Consider the following 12496-nt stretch of genomic DNA (forward strand, 5'->3'; position numbering starts at 1 on the left):
GGGGCGCTGCTGGAAGGCAGCTCAGGCGAAGCCTCGCTGGAGGGGCTGGCAACCGGAGCACTGGGCGAAGGGACAACGGCCGGGGCGCTCGACGAGGGGACCTCAGCAGCGGGGCTGGAGGGAGTCTCGGGAGTGCCGTAGCCACCGCCGGGAGCAGAGACAGCAGGCGCAGAAGGGGCCGGGGCGCTGCTGGGGGGGAGCTCGGGCGATGCCTCAGTGGAGGGAGAGGGAGTCGCAACGATGGCGCTGGAGGCCGGGGCGGAGGGAGTGTTGCCAGTGCCGTAGCCGTTGCCGGGGATGGAGGCAGCAGGAGCTGAGGCAACGGGAGGAGAGGCAGGGAGAGCAGAGCTGCTCACGACGGCAGAGGAGACGGGGCCGACCTGGTAGCCATCACCGTAGTTGGCGCGACGAGCATGGCGAGAACCACGAGCCTGGGCAGCATCGGCGGCAGCCAGCGAGGCGAGGAAGGCGACAGTAAGCTTCATCATTTTGGCGGGGAAGATGCTTGTTCTTTTCTTTAGATGTTGAGTGCTAAGGCTTCACAGTTTCCTGGATATTGTATATGGACGAGAACGTTTCTTTTTTTGCCGGATATTGATGCTGCAAAGGAAACCAGGCAGAAGTCAATTCTGCGGAAAGCGAACGGTCCTGTAAGGAGTGACTGGAGTTTGTTAAAGGAGAGACAGCGTCAATGAATGACGAAAGCGAATGTCTTGAAAGAAGGTGAGCCTTGCGGTGAGGAGCAGCAGGACGGAGGCGGCGAGACCGCTATATAGGATGCGCGATGATTGCAGGAAGCGGTGCCAAGGACAAAGGCCCATTCGCCTTCTGATTGCCCCTGGCGGCAGTAATTTCAGCAGGGGCATGTCGTTGCAGGGACCAGTGAGTGTGGTGTTGCCGGGGCCTGTTTCTGGGGCTCCTGCGCGATGGCCACTCAGGGTCCGTCGCTGTAGCGCTAGGGCCGGTGAGGTGCGCTCGGAGCCGCTCGCCTGCGAGCGAAGCGCTGCGGGTCGAGGGCTTTTGTCCAGCGGGCCTCGCGATGCAGTCCTAGTGCCCGCGTGCTGGCGCTGCAGCGGGCGTCGTGGTCTTCCAGTCGCCGCGCCCTCGTTGTCCGCCTCTTTCCTCTGTGCTGCCGCTGGCAGCGTGACAAGTGTCGACGCCCGTCTGGCGCAGGCTCGACCTCGTTTCACCGCGCTTCTCCCAAAGCAAATTGGCCCTGCGGCGATCCTCCTGGGTCTAAAACACCAGCGGCGGGTACCTGGCAGTAATGCACGGCCGGCAAATCACTGGCCAGCGTTCCTGCATCTAGGAAAGCTGCGGCTGACGGGGGTCGCGCAGATTGGCGGGCCCCGGTGAGGACACTCGGGAGGCGTCAGCCATTGTGTCGTGCGGAACGGCGGCGGCATGCTCGAGGCCTGCGCTGCGCCGTGGTGGTGCTGGCTTGCGGGCGTTGGGTCAGATGGCTGCGAGCGTTGCCATCGTGGGCCGTTTCACAATGGGAGCCACAGCGCCTTCCACGCTCGTCGCCCGAGCGCCTTCCCGACTTGCCGCTTCCGTCTTCGTGCGACACGGCCCCGCTGCCCATCCTCCCTACAATTTGCACAACTCCCGCACCCCTCCGGAATGGCAGCATCGCGGCATCGCGCTGTTCTATGCTGTGCTTGATCTTGCCGCCCACTCCTAGCATGACGCCGGTGGGTCGTCGATGGTTGCAAAACATCGCCCATCATTCGCGCCTTCCAACCATAGCCGCCATGCCTGACGGTTGCGGTTCCTGCCTTCGGCGCTAGGACCTCCAGCCGCCCTCGCCTGCCGATGCTTGTTTTCAACCCAGCCGGGTGAGCATTGCTGCATAACAACACAGCCTCAATCGCCTGCTGCCATCCCATCAACTTCCAGGCCTCAACGTCTGGACGTGCCTCGGATCCCACGTCCCAAGAACCACACCGAGCACAGAGCCTCATCTATACAACGTGGCGCCGAATGCGAGTCTCCTCCGACTGTGCCAAGTGGGCTTGCCCCAGAAACAATCTCGCGGCGTTGCTTCCCAGATTGACTGCGGGACCATGCGGGCAGGCACCTTGCATGACGTTCTGCACTCCCAGCTGTTTGCAACAAGTTTCTTCTCTTGGTCTCGTCTATTCTCGGCTGTCTTTTTTTGGTGTTGAAACTTCAATCCACGTTGCAAAAATACATGTCATTTTGGTGACAGAGCATGCGGGCTGACCAACCCCCGCGCCACACTCGGATTCTCAATCTGCTCATCTATTGCGATCCTACCGCTACCTTTGTTGATCGACACTAAGTCCGTTCATAGTTCGCACTCTCCGTGTGGAGCTACGGTCGCATGCGGAAATTCTCCGCTTACATCTTGCGTGCTTGTGGGATGCTTGATGCTGGCCGCCAGAGTCTGGCCAAGCTGCTCTCAGCCTCGCCGGTCATGAAGTCACAGTACAGTGTATGCTGCGAACTCCTTGACACTGTACCCATGCGCATTGCTGGCCAGTGCTAGCCAGTGTGCAAAGCCACTGCCGCAACAGTCGTCGATCCTCGGTATCTGGCCATCAAGCGCAGGCCATGGTTTCTTGAGCACACCGAGTATGCCAGGGCATCCATGCTGCTGTTTCGATCGCACGCATCAATAATGCGGAAAAAGTCTCCTGTCATGTCCTCTCTGACGGCCTGTTCTCTGGGCAACCTAGGGCTGTCGTCCCCACTCTCGCCTCGTCTCTTTGAAACGGGCGGTTGAAACGAAACATCTAGATCACCTAGCCAGGAAAACATCTCGACACCATTGACGTCGGTTCCTGAAGATCATTGCAGTGGGGTAGACGTAGAAAATAGCCTCTTTCCCCGCTCATCGTACTTTGGGTGAAACTAGTTCATGCTATCCATGAGGTCGGTCTACATCGATTCAAGTTGTGTATCATGACGGTACCTATCAAACACTGTCGCAGAAGAAATCCACTCGGACCGCGAGAGAGACGGCACGTATTTCCACTTCCGTCACTGCACAGCCCGAATGCTCTCTCAACTTTAGCGCGATCGAAACTTCTACCGTATGAGCTTGAATAAAACACAAGGCAAAACCTAGCAGCATTAGAACCTTGGGTCGCATGGTGTAAGAGCTACGCTGGTGGTCCTCTACAGCCCGTCCGGCACTGTGTCGCGCGTGTGCCGCCCGGGTCGCTAGATGAGCTACTGGTCACCAATCGTGGATGCTTCCAGATTCTCGAGGCATGGCTCAATACGTTCATTACCGACAAAAGCTCAAAAATATCTACCAAGGTCCAACAGAGCTCAAACCCAGAGGTTCAGCCTTGTGGTAAGGCTGCCGATCGGAAATCACGAGCTTTCGCACCACAATCCTCAACTGTCGAGCCGGAAATGACACGATCATGTTTCGCGCGCTTATTCTCGCCTTGAGAGTGTTCTTCTGCGATGTTAAGATTGCCTACAGATTGAGGTTGCAGGCGGACTTCGCGTAGAGCGTTGTCATCTCCGATCACCTGCATGCTCCATTTGTACAGCCGATCCTTCAAGATTGTAAGCGGTATATGCGCGAACGCGTGTTTACTCCGTGCCTTCTTAATGGGGACGTGGGTGCTGCAGCCTCGCTGAAGGCAGATACACTGTACGGGCATTTGGCGGCATGCCTTTACAGGCCTTGGAATTCGCGTCATCGCGGTGTAACTACGCGAACCCGCGATGGTCTCGAAGGTAAAGGACTACGTCAAGTTCACGAACATACGTTTGTACTTTCGTACGAGCTCACGTACTTAAAATAGCATTCGGCCGTAGCTTCTCATGGCTCGACAATTCTCGCGATGCGCCTACGATTGGTATGGGTGCTACTCATTACCACGCGAGCCATAGCAGAACCTGTACTTCTAGGGTTGTTATCTACCAAATTACGGTATGATACGCTGTCCAAATCATGGACCGATGTGCTGGATGGCCCCCGACGCCCTGCCATGCCAGTTATCCAACTACAGCACCAGCACTGCTCCAGCTACCAGTCCTACGATTATAGTGTTGATCTCCACCCCCACCGAACCACTACCTGTAGCTGACGATGTATGTGACTTCTGAATAGTCGATAGGTCCGTAGTTTGACTGAAATTCGTAAGCGCTATAGTAGCATTGTGCAATGCCTCACCACGCGGTACGTCCAGCTTTGCGTCTTTCCAGCCGTCGCGAAATCCATCTTGCAAATCGCCCGGCATCGAGCTGTGTGCGGCCCACCGCGATGATAGTAGTTCACGTAGATTTTTTTAGACGTACAACTGTAATCCTTCCGTGATTGATGAAGAGATCAATCACATTGCTGGCAATCAGAAATCTGGAAGAGATGTCTCTGGGGGAGTTGATGTGATTATCGGCAGTATAAGCTCTACACGTCGGGGGTGAAACGATAGCCTGTCTGTGAAGCGATTCGACCGAGATGCTGAAGAAAAACCGGTGAATCAATTCCCTTGCTTACATGTGTCGGCATATAATAACAAGTTGCTTCTGCAAACTAGCATGTGTCCAACACGATGGAATACATCAGGGAACGGCTGTCCCTTGGACTGCGGCCCTGTTCGGCCTGTACCATGTCATATTTTCACTATAGAAGCCCTTGGCCTATCATAGCAAAGTGCGTAGGTCTTTAGTCCCCACAGTGAAAGCGAGGGTATCATCTTTGGGAGACCTGTTGCGAAGGACAACTGCTCCTCTTCTCCTGTCGCAAGAGCCACTCCCCATCAATGCTTTCATGTATAGGATCCATATCGAGGCGCATATGCCGTTTTGATTACCTGTCGCACCAACTCGACGTATTGAGCAAATCCCGCTCTTTCACGCGGCCTCGGCATCAAATACTCCTCCGGCTTCTTGCCTGCGGCGCATAAACTAGGCGGCAAGTGCATCGAGTCCCGAAGGGACCTCCTGCCAAGCGCCGAGGCCTTGAGAGTGTGGATTTTTGTAGATATAGGCTTAGCCTCGATGAAAGCTCAGATCTGCATCAAGATTACACAGAATTTACCCAAGCGACAGCTTCGTTGCGGCGCAGACACAACTACATTCGCACGCTTGCACAACATTTGCACCAGCTATCAATAAATCTCGAGATGCTTCTTCACTTTGACGGTGTTGGCCAAAGTACTTACTAAACTCCATAGTGAATCTGATTTACGATCGCGGAGAATGTGTCGTCGTGATACGAGACTACTATTTCTTCTTTACTACCACATCCATGGACCCAGCCTACATCATCGAAGCACCTCCTGATGGGCGGCCAAATCTAACCTCCGAAACTATGCAAGGTCTCGGCAAAACGAATAAAGTGATCGACTCACTACGGCACTTGCCTTATACTGCCAACAAACCAGCTCGAACCTGCCTCAAGGACTTCTTGGCGGTGTTTTCATCGATTGGCAGGATACTGCAGACTGCTTGAGCGACGGGACGGCGTCCCCGGAAAGGGAGCCTTTCATGTCTGAAGGTGAAGAAGATCAATTTGGGAGAAAGATTCCAGCACACTGTATCGGCCTTGTGCATGGTGGTTTGCTGGTGGGAGAAGATCCGGATGTCATTCTGCTGGATACAAGATCTGGAGTTGTGTATTGGATGAACTTCCCCGTTAAGATCAAGGATACGACGATGACGATGACGATGACAACGAAGACGAAGAAATACAATGGGTTTCATACTGGCCTATCCGCCACTTCTTTGAGATGCCAAAGAATCAGTTCCGCAAGCTGATTATTATCACCAAAGACGCTTACGAGGTTTTCGATATATTGACTAAACAAACGGCTCCGGTACGCCCATCCCAGAAGATTTCACGGACAGGCTACAAGCCATCTATCGTAGCCATGGCCAGCCTGATGTTAGTAAGTTTCAGAAAGACCAGTGTCTCGTGCTATCGAATTGATTTGCATTGCATATTATCATGGTGATAGATTCTAATAGTCATGTACTACATACTTCCCCACAATATCTTTTCCGATCAGGACAGCTTCTGGTGAGCGTTTTCGACGCTCTTGGAAGGGCGAAACGCCTTTTAATATCACTCATTACTCTCGAGCACGTCTTGCTGTGTCCAGAATGAATGTGAGGGCGGGTAAGACCCCCTAAGATACATCTCCCCATACGTACGGAAGTTGCAGATCCATACCGCTGCTCAAATCTTAGCTTTGGAGGGGACGTCAAACACATCTGCTCCCCTGCCTCCCCGAAAATCATCCAGCATTTCCTGCGTCATCCAAGACGCCCTACTCTTTGCAAGCCCTCGCTCAATGTCTGTGAATTTATCCTGCTGTATAAGGATTCCCGCGCCATTTGCCTGCAATCGCACATCAGCACAGCATCAGGAGACTGCGACCGTACTTCGCCAGGATCTCAGGGCAATCAAGCTCACCTTCCTCCCCGCATCCAGCAAGTAGCACACAGCCAACGCCACAGACTCCACCCGATTCACCGCGACACCCGCCTTCGCCATGACCTCCCCCTTTTCCTCCGGCGACACACCCTTGCCCCCCTCCTCCCCCGCATTCAACAACGGTGTAACCGTGATCCCTGGCGCAACGCAACTAATCACAATCCCAACCTTTGCCACCTCCCCCTTCAAGCACCTTACCAGCCCCACAACCCCATGCTTCGCCGCCGTATACAGCGGCGCCCCCGTAAACCCCAGATACCCCGCCACGCTCGCCGTCAGGACTATACTCCCACCTTCTCTACCGTTCTTGCGCAGGTAGTGGATAGCGAGTTTGGTGGAGTCGACTGCGGCGTTCAGGTCTACGGTTAGGGTTCTGTGGTCTGGCGCTGCGAGTTTGCCGGAGGAGTCTAGCAAGTCGGTGAAGAATTGATCGCGGTATTCCATTATGCCTGCGTTGACGAAGACGGCGTCGATGCGGCCGAACTTTTTGTGTGCGGCTTCGAAGGCGGAGCGCTGGGAGGGCCAGGAGGTGACGTTACATTTTATGTACAGAGTGTGGGAGGCGGGGTGGGAGAATTTTGGGGGCGGCGGTTGCAGGTCAAGGAGGATGAGGGTGTGGGAAGGGTTGAGCGCGGAGAGGAGGGTCGCGGTTGCAAGGCCGATGCCTGAGGAGCCGCCGGTTATGAGGATTGTCTTTGGGGTGGAGGAGAGTGTGGTGAAGGATGCGGAGGAGGGTTTGAACAGGGGCATGGTTGGAGGTGTCGGGTTGTGGTGTAATGTGATCGCACGGTCGAAATGTAAAACGTCGGAAGGGGAAAAAGTGTACAGTAAAAAGGGATTTTTGGTCGAGCAGTTCGGTTTCTAGGAGAAGAAGGCGAGTAAGCTACGCCGCATCATCAACTTGACGGCTATGAGATCGCATACGCCTCGGTAAGTTGGACATTACAAGTGCAAGCTCGGGACATGCGGGGTCGGCTTTTGCGGATCGCCAGCATGGGGAATGCGGCGTCCGACTACACTTCCGTTCAGTAACACGCGAGAGGTAGGCCAGCTGAGGCTCGATTCCGGCCTTGTTCGCTTGAACAAGTAAGACCACTTATTTCCACAGCCATGGAGACGCAAGCGACTGTCGATTTGATCTCCTTGGGCGAGCTTAATGCGGTGACATAGAGCCGCAGCTACGGCCACAGCTTCGTGCGGATTCTTGCCAATGTAGTACGCGTGGAGTACCAAGTGATTTCAGAGGGTCATGTATGGTCGCAGAAACTTTGGGTCTGACTTGGTCTGACTTGATCGAAAAGCCGTGAAGGGCTTGCGAAGATGAGGGAGATAATGTTACACGGCACAGGAAGCTGGGCCCTCCCGCCCTTGTTTCGCGCTAGCCGCTTGCGCTCCCGGAACTTGGCGACACGGTTTCTCGACTGCAACATACATATCGGACACGGCAGCACTCCCGCACACCACCCCTCACCATGTGGCGATCGTCTGTGTTCCTCGCCGCGGTCCTCGCGGTCCCCTCGCAGGCGCTGCACTTCTTCATCGACGGCGCCGTCCAGAAGTGCTTCTTCGAAGAGCTACCAAAGGACACGCTGGTCGTTGGTATGCGCGGCGCACCACACCTCCCAGAGCAACGCAGCTAATTGGCACAGGCCACTACGACGCCAAAGTCTGGGACGACGCCGCAAAGAACTACATCTCCAAGCCCGACGTCGGCGTCTTCATCACCGTCGAGGAGACCTTCGACAACAACCACCGCGTCGTCGCCCAGCGCGGCTCCGGCACCGGCAAATTCACCTTCAGCGCTGCCGACAGCGGCGAGCACCGGCTCTGCGTGGTGCCCCAGAATGTCCAGCAGGGTGGCGCATGGTTCGGCAGCGGTGTCCACGCGAGCGTCAAGTTCACGCTAGACCTGGCCATCGGGGAGACCAGCAAGATTGAGAGCACGGACAAGACCAAGCTCGATGATCTGTCACAGAAGGTCCGGGATCTGAACAGCAGGCTGCAGGATGTGCGGCGGGAGCAGATTTTCCAGCGGGTATGTGGCTCCAATAGCGAGGGCGGGGGAATGCATGCTAACACCCACGGCAGGAGCGCGAGGCCGAATTCCGCGACCAGTCCGAGCACACCAATGCCCGCGTCGTGCGGTGGACCCTCATCCAGCTCGCCGTCCTCGGCATCACCTGCGCCTGGCAGCTGTCGCATCTGCGCGCCTTCTTCATCAAGCAGAAGCTCACGTAAGAAGGGTCTACTACGAGGCGCGGAAGGTGTGAGGCAATACCATGTACGGCTGGGAAAAGGTTCGCGCAGGTCTTACGGGCTTTTGGGTGCATTGGCGGGCTGTACTGTAGGAATTCGCGGCGTTACTTGGGTCTCGATTAGCGATGGCGATAGAATTGATGCACGTTGTCATGTCAGGTGGACTGCAATGCGAGTGAAGTGCGTGGGGATCAACGATGGCACTGCGGTGCGAGGGTGTTGTCCCCAGATGAGCTGCCGCGGTCATCGTACAGTGTGCCTACAGCGGTTGCCACTTGCCCACACGTTCAGCCATGTGCAAGCGGGCTGCTCCAGGCACTTAGTCCCGCAATAGTTCCTCGCATAGCTGTCTCAATCCAACCGACCTCCAGTCCTTGGGCAGCCTACTATACATGATGCCGAATGCGAGGCGTCCCAATGCCACGAAATGACGTTCTTACCTGCCACGCCTTCGCGCGAAAAAAGCGCAGAGCCGCCGCTGCAAGCTCTTATCGAGCACTTCGTCGCGGCGCGGGGACGGAATAGGATACATACATGCACACGTCAAGCCGCAATACGGTGGTCAATTCCATAAACTTGGGTATCGTCGCCTCATATCTCTATGTCTTTCAGCCGTCCCCCTCCGTCTCCACCTTCTTCTTCGCATCGATCCGCACAACAGCCTCCTCAAATAGCCCCAAAAGATGCTTCCAGAACGCCCTGTGCTCCTCTTTCTCTTCTTCATCCACAGCATACCGTCGCGCAAGCACAATCGGGATCCCCGTAACTCCGACTGACCTCGAAAACAGCCGTGGATCAGCTCCGTGCTCTACGAGCAATTCGATCACTGGGAGGTTCTCAACGATAGATTTCTTGCCGGGCATGTGGGTTTGTCGTAGGCAGGCGTCAAGTGGCCGTCCTGCGTTGTGCCCTACGTGCGGAAGAGTATCAAGAGCGTTGACGTCCTCTCCGTTGGCGATCGCAGCGCGGCAGGCGGCCAGCATTGTTTCAACCGGGTGGTTAGAAAGCGGTTCCGTGATGAGTGGTGATCGCTGCACGGGTTGATCGGAGCCATTTGCGGGTGATGCCTGGGCCATTGTAGTTGAAACTTGGTGTATTATTTGTTTGTGCCTGGAGCTGGTCGACTTGCTGCTGATGTTTGGTGCTTGTATAATGTTTTGACAAAGCTTTGGTGGGGGCCGGAAGGCGCAGGCTGGGGCGCAGTGCAATGCTGGCGTCACCACGTGAGGGTCTGCTACAAATAGACTAGAGCTAGGCCGAGCTTGGCGTTAGCTGGCCCCCAGGGACCGTTGAACTGACCTCCTCCGGCTTACACATTTGCATGTCCGAACGCTAAGCTTCAACGCTCCCAGTAGCTTGGTCCACCAGGCCATTCGCTTTCAGGCATCACGCCGATTTCACCAGCCCACATTGCAAAGGCTGCTCCACTGGACGACCTTTCCTGATACGCAGCGACGGGATTCTCTCCGCCAAACTCGGTATCCGTGGATCGTTAGCGTTTGGGGGCGTTTGCATATCCCGGGCTTGTACTGCGTAGGGGAATTATTCATCGTTAGTACTGCAACGGTCATCTCGTTTATCGTACGATGGCGGACACGGTGGGGACAAGCCGCGTATCCAAACCAGCGGGATTGTAGGCATTTTTGAAAATGGCCAGGGTATGTTGCTTATTTTGTTACTTAGAGGGTAGGTTCCACAGTGCATCGCTTTGAAGCGAAGAATCGCCGAAGATTTTCTCCAGACTCCGAATGGACGGACAATACTGGCCCTAGTGTTCAGCCCCCAGAACAACCATACACCGATCTATAAAACAGTATACATGGAACCCAAGTCAAGTCCTGCCACAACCTATCAACCACATCAGTCTCTACTGTCCTCTCCGCTAACCTTTCCTTCAATCGTTCATTTCTCACATTCATTCGTTTCAAACAGCCCTGTGGGCCTACTCGACGAGACACATCCATCTGTCTCTGATTTCAGCAAAATATCTGACCGTGAGCTTGCATCTTGTCGCCCAAGATGAAGTTCTCCAACGCATTCCTAGCGTCGCTCCTGTTCTTTGGCGTGACGCCCTTGGCTCTCGACAAGAAAAGGGATGAGCACGCTCTTACGACAACCTCCAGCCCCTTCGCTACCACGTCAACCATTTCTCTTGTTACGCCGGATGATGCAGGTGTTGTAGAAGTCACGGGCGGCACCCACGATGTCCTCGAGGCCAGGGCCAGGGGTAGTCGCAAGACGACTACCTCGCGGACCAAAAAGACTAAGACTAAGACGGGATCGAAGACCAAGGGAAAAAAGACGAAGACGAAGTGCACTGCTGCTATGAAGAAAGCTGGCAAGTGCGCTACTAAGACAACATGCACGGCAGCAGAGAAGAAAAAGAATGGCGGCAAGTGCCCAGCGACATGCACGGCAGCAGAGAAGAAAAAGAATGGCGGCAAGTGCCCGACATGCACGGCAGCAGAGAAGAAAAAGAACGGTGGCAAGTGCCCAGATAAGAAGAAGAGGAACTGGGAGGTACTTTCCCCCACCAAGGGCTGCAGGCCCAAGAGAGCCCAGAAGGGCACAACAAGCGCAAAGGGCAGCAAGAAGAGCGGCAAAAAGACCACCAGAGACCTTTTCTCGACCAACAGCCTTACGCTTTCCAAGCGCGCTGCCACTTTTGAGCCTGCGGCCAAGACTGAAGCTGGTCTCAACGCTTGGACTAAAGATGTGTGGGCGTCGTCTCCTAAGGTTCTGCATATGCCAGAGGACAGTTTCAAGCCCACTTCATTTTTCAAGTCGTGGGCCTCATTGGGCGCAGGTGTCAATTTCGTGACTGTCAAGAGTCTGATGGGATGTACGTCCGTGGTCGCAGTCTCTGACGAGGGTGTCTACGTGGTAAGTTCCGCCTCGATCCCGCAACTTTTGAAGCCCAGCCACTGACTTTTCTTACCACAGTCACACCACTGGCAGAATACGGTCGGTGACGCCTCGCACAAGGATCTAACCCCGCAATTCGACAACGCCTTCACCAACCCCCTGAGTGGCAAGCGCCGCGCCTCCTTCAAGCTCACTCCCGCGCAGCACAAGGAAGCCACGCTCTACATGACCGAAGCCGACGTCAAGAAGGAAGTCGACGATGTGTTTCCCACTTCGGGCTTCGAGGCGCTCACCGACCACAAGTCGCACTTCACTAAAAACGTGCAGTCGATGGTCGCCGTGTGGGACGGCGTCGAGGGCACCGGCGACCGGTACAGGACGACGGGTGCGCTCATGCAGAGTTATGTCGACAGCCTACTGCCCGGGACTGCGACCAAGCTGGTCAAGTACGCGAACCCGGAAGATGCGAGGGTTGCGTCGGGGAGTAACGACGATTACCACGGCAAGGTTATTGTGTCGTATGACTCGGCGACGAAGAAGTACCAGGTTTGGATGCCGGCTGCGAAGTTGACGGAGCCCATTTTGAAGAACTAGATGGCGCGGTTTGGGCGTGAGGTGTGCCCGAGTCAACTTCTCAGAGCACGTTGGCGGGCTTTTTACGCACTTCTCGGTGCGGTATTGTGGGCTGTTCGGGATTAGATTGGATTTACAGGCTGGGATAGAAGGACTGGGTCCAGGGGTCGGGGCGTAGGATGGCGCTTCGCGGTACATACTTGGGATATACTTTGCTTAGAATCTTCAACGCCATCAATACAATGGGTTGGAACCAATGGGTGGTCTTTGTACATGTTCTTGTTGCGCAGTCGTGCCATACCCCACAGGGGACGGACATGTTTATTCATTCATTCGTTTTGTCCATTCGCGGTCACCTCGCTCCTTGCAAGAACAGAG

At 55.3% G+C, this 12496-nt stretch overlaps 6 protein-coding genes across 6 annotated transcripts in view; 2 read left to right on the forward strand and 4 right to left on the reverse strand.

Annotated features, from left to right (window-relative positions):
* CC84DRAFT_657728 (uncharacterized protein) overlaps window positions 1-632 on the reverse strand; it is a 2931-nt gene extending 2299 nt beyond the window's left edge. Inside the window, exon 1 of the mRNA XM_018187046.1 lies at window positions 1-632. Within this exon, the coding sequence (XP_018037838.1) occupies window positions 1-488 (488 nt within the window). The 5' untranslated portion in view covers window positions 489-632.
* A 2241-nt stretch (window positions 633-2873) lies between these two features.
* CC84DRAFT_1163624 (uncharacterized protein) lies at window positions 2874-3832 on the reverse strand. Its single transcript, XM_018178308.1, has one exon. It carries the CDS (start codon window positions 3642-3644, stop codon window positions 3315-3317), a length of 330 nt encoding a protein of 109 aa, XP_018037839.1. The 5' UTR covers window positions 3645-3832; the 3' UTR covers window positions 2874-3314.
* A 2298-nt stretch (window positions 3833-6130) lies between these two features.
* Window positions 6131-7375, reverse strand: CC84DRAFT_657840 (NAD(P)-binding protein). Its single transcript, XM_018187047.1, has 2 exons — window positions 6404-7375; window positions 6131-6328 (listed from the first exon to the last, which is right to left on the reverse strand). Exons 1-2 carry the CDS (start codon window positions 7172-7174, stop codon window positions 6167-6169), a joined length of 933 nt encoding a protein of 310 aa, XP_018037840.1. The 5' UTR covers window positions 7175-7375; the 3' UTR covers window positions 6131-6166.
* A 533-nt stretch (window positions 7376-7908) lies between these two features.
* On the forward strand, window positions 7909-9085 carry CC84DRAFT_1117856 (uncharacterized protein; the record flags this gene model as incomplete). The annotated part of the gene is made up of 3 exons (XM_018175506.1): window positions 7909-8023; window positions 8074-8459; window positions 8513-9085. Coding segments are annotated over 3 exons (651 nt in total), but the record flags the coding sequence as incomplete, so codon positions are not given.
* Window positions 9086-9288: 203 nt separating this feature from the next.
* CC84DRAFT_1216430 (uncharacterized protein) lies at window positions 9289-9756 on the reverse strand (the record flags this gene model as incomplete). The annotated part of the gene is made up of 1 exon (XM_018182802.1): window positions 9289-9756. The coding sequence occupies one exon, from the start codon at window positions 9754-9756 to the stop codon at window positions 9289-9291; it is 468 nt and encodes a 155-aa protein (XP_018037842.1).
* Window positions 9757-10513: 757 nt separating this feature from the next.
* CC84DRAFT_657883 (uncharacterized protein) lies at window positions 10514-12257 on the forward strand. The gene is made up of 2 exons (XM_018187048.1): window positions 10514-11563; window positions 11624-12257. Exons 1-2 carry the CDS (start codon window positions 10700-10702, stop codon window positions 12137-12139), a joined length of 1380 nt encoding a protein of 459 aa, XP_018037843.1. The 5' UTR covers window positions 10514-10699; the 3' UTR covers window positions 12140-12257.
* Window positions 12258-12496: the final 239 nt, after the last annotated feature.

This window comes from Paraphaeosphaeria sporulosa, assembly GCF_001642045.1.
Source record: "Paraphaeosphaeria sporulosa strain AP3s5-JAC2a unplaced genomic scaffold CC84scaffold_4, whole genome shotgun sequence".
Classification (NCBI taxonomy): Eukaryota; Fungi; Ascomycota; class Dothideomycetes; order Pleosporales; family Didymosphaeriaceae; genus Paraphaeosphaeria; species Paraphaeosphaeria sporulosa.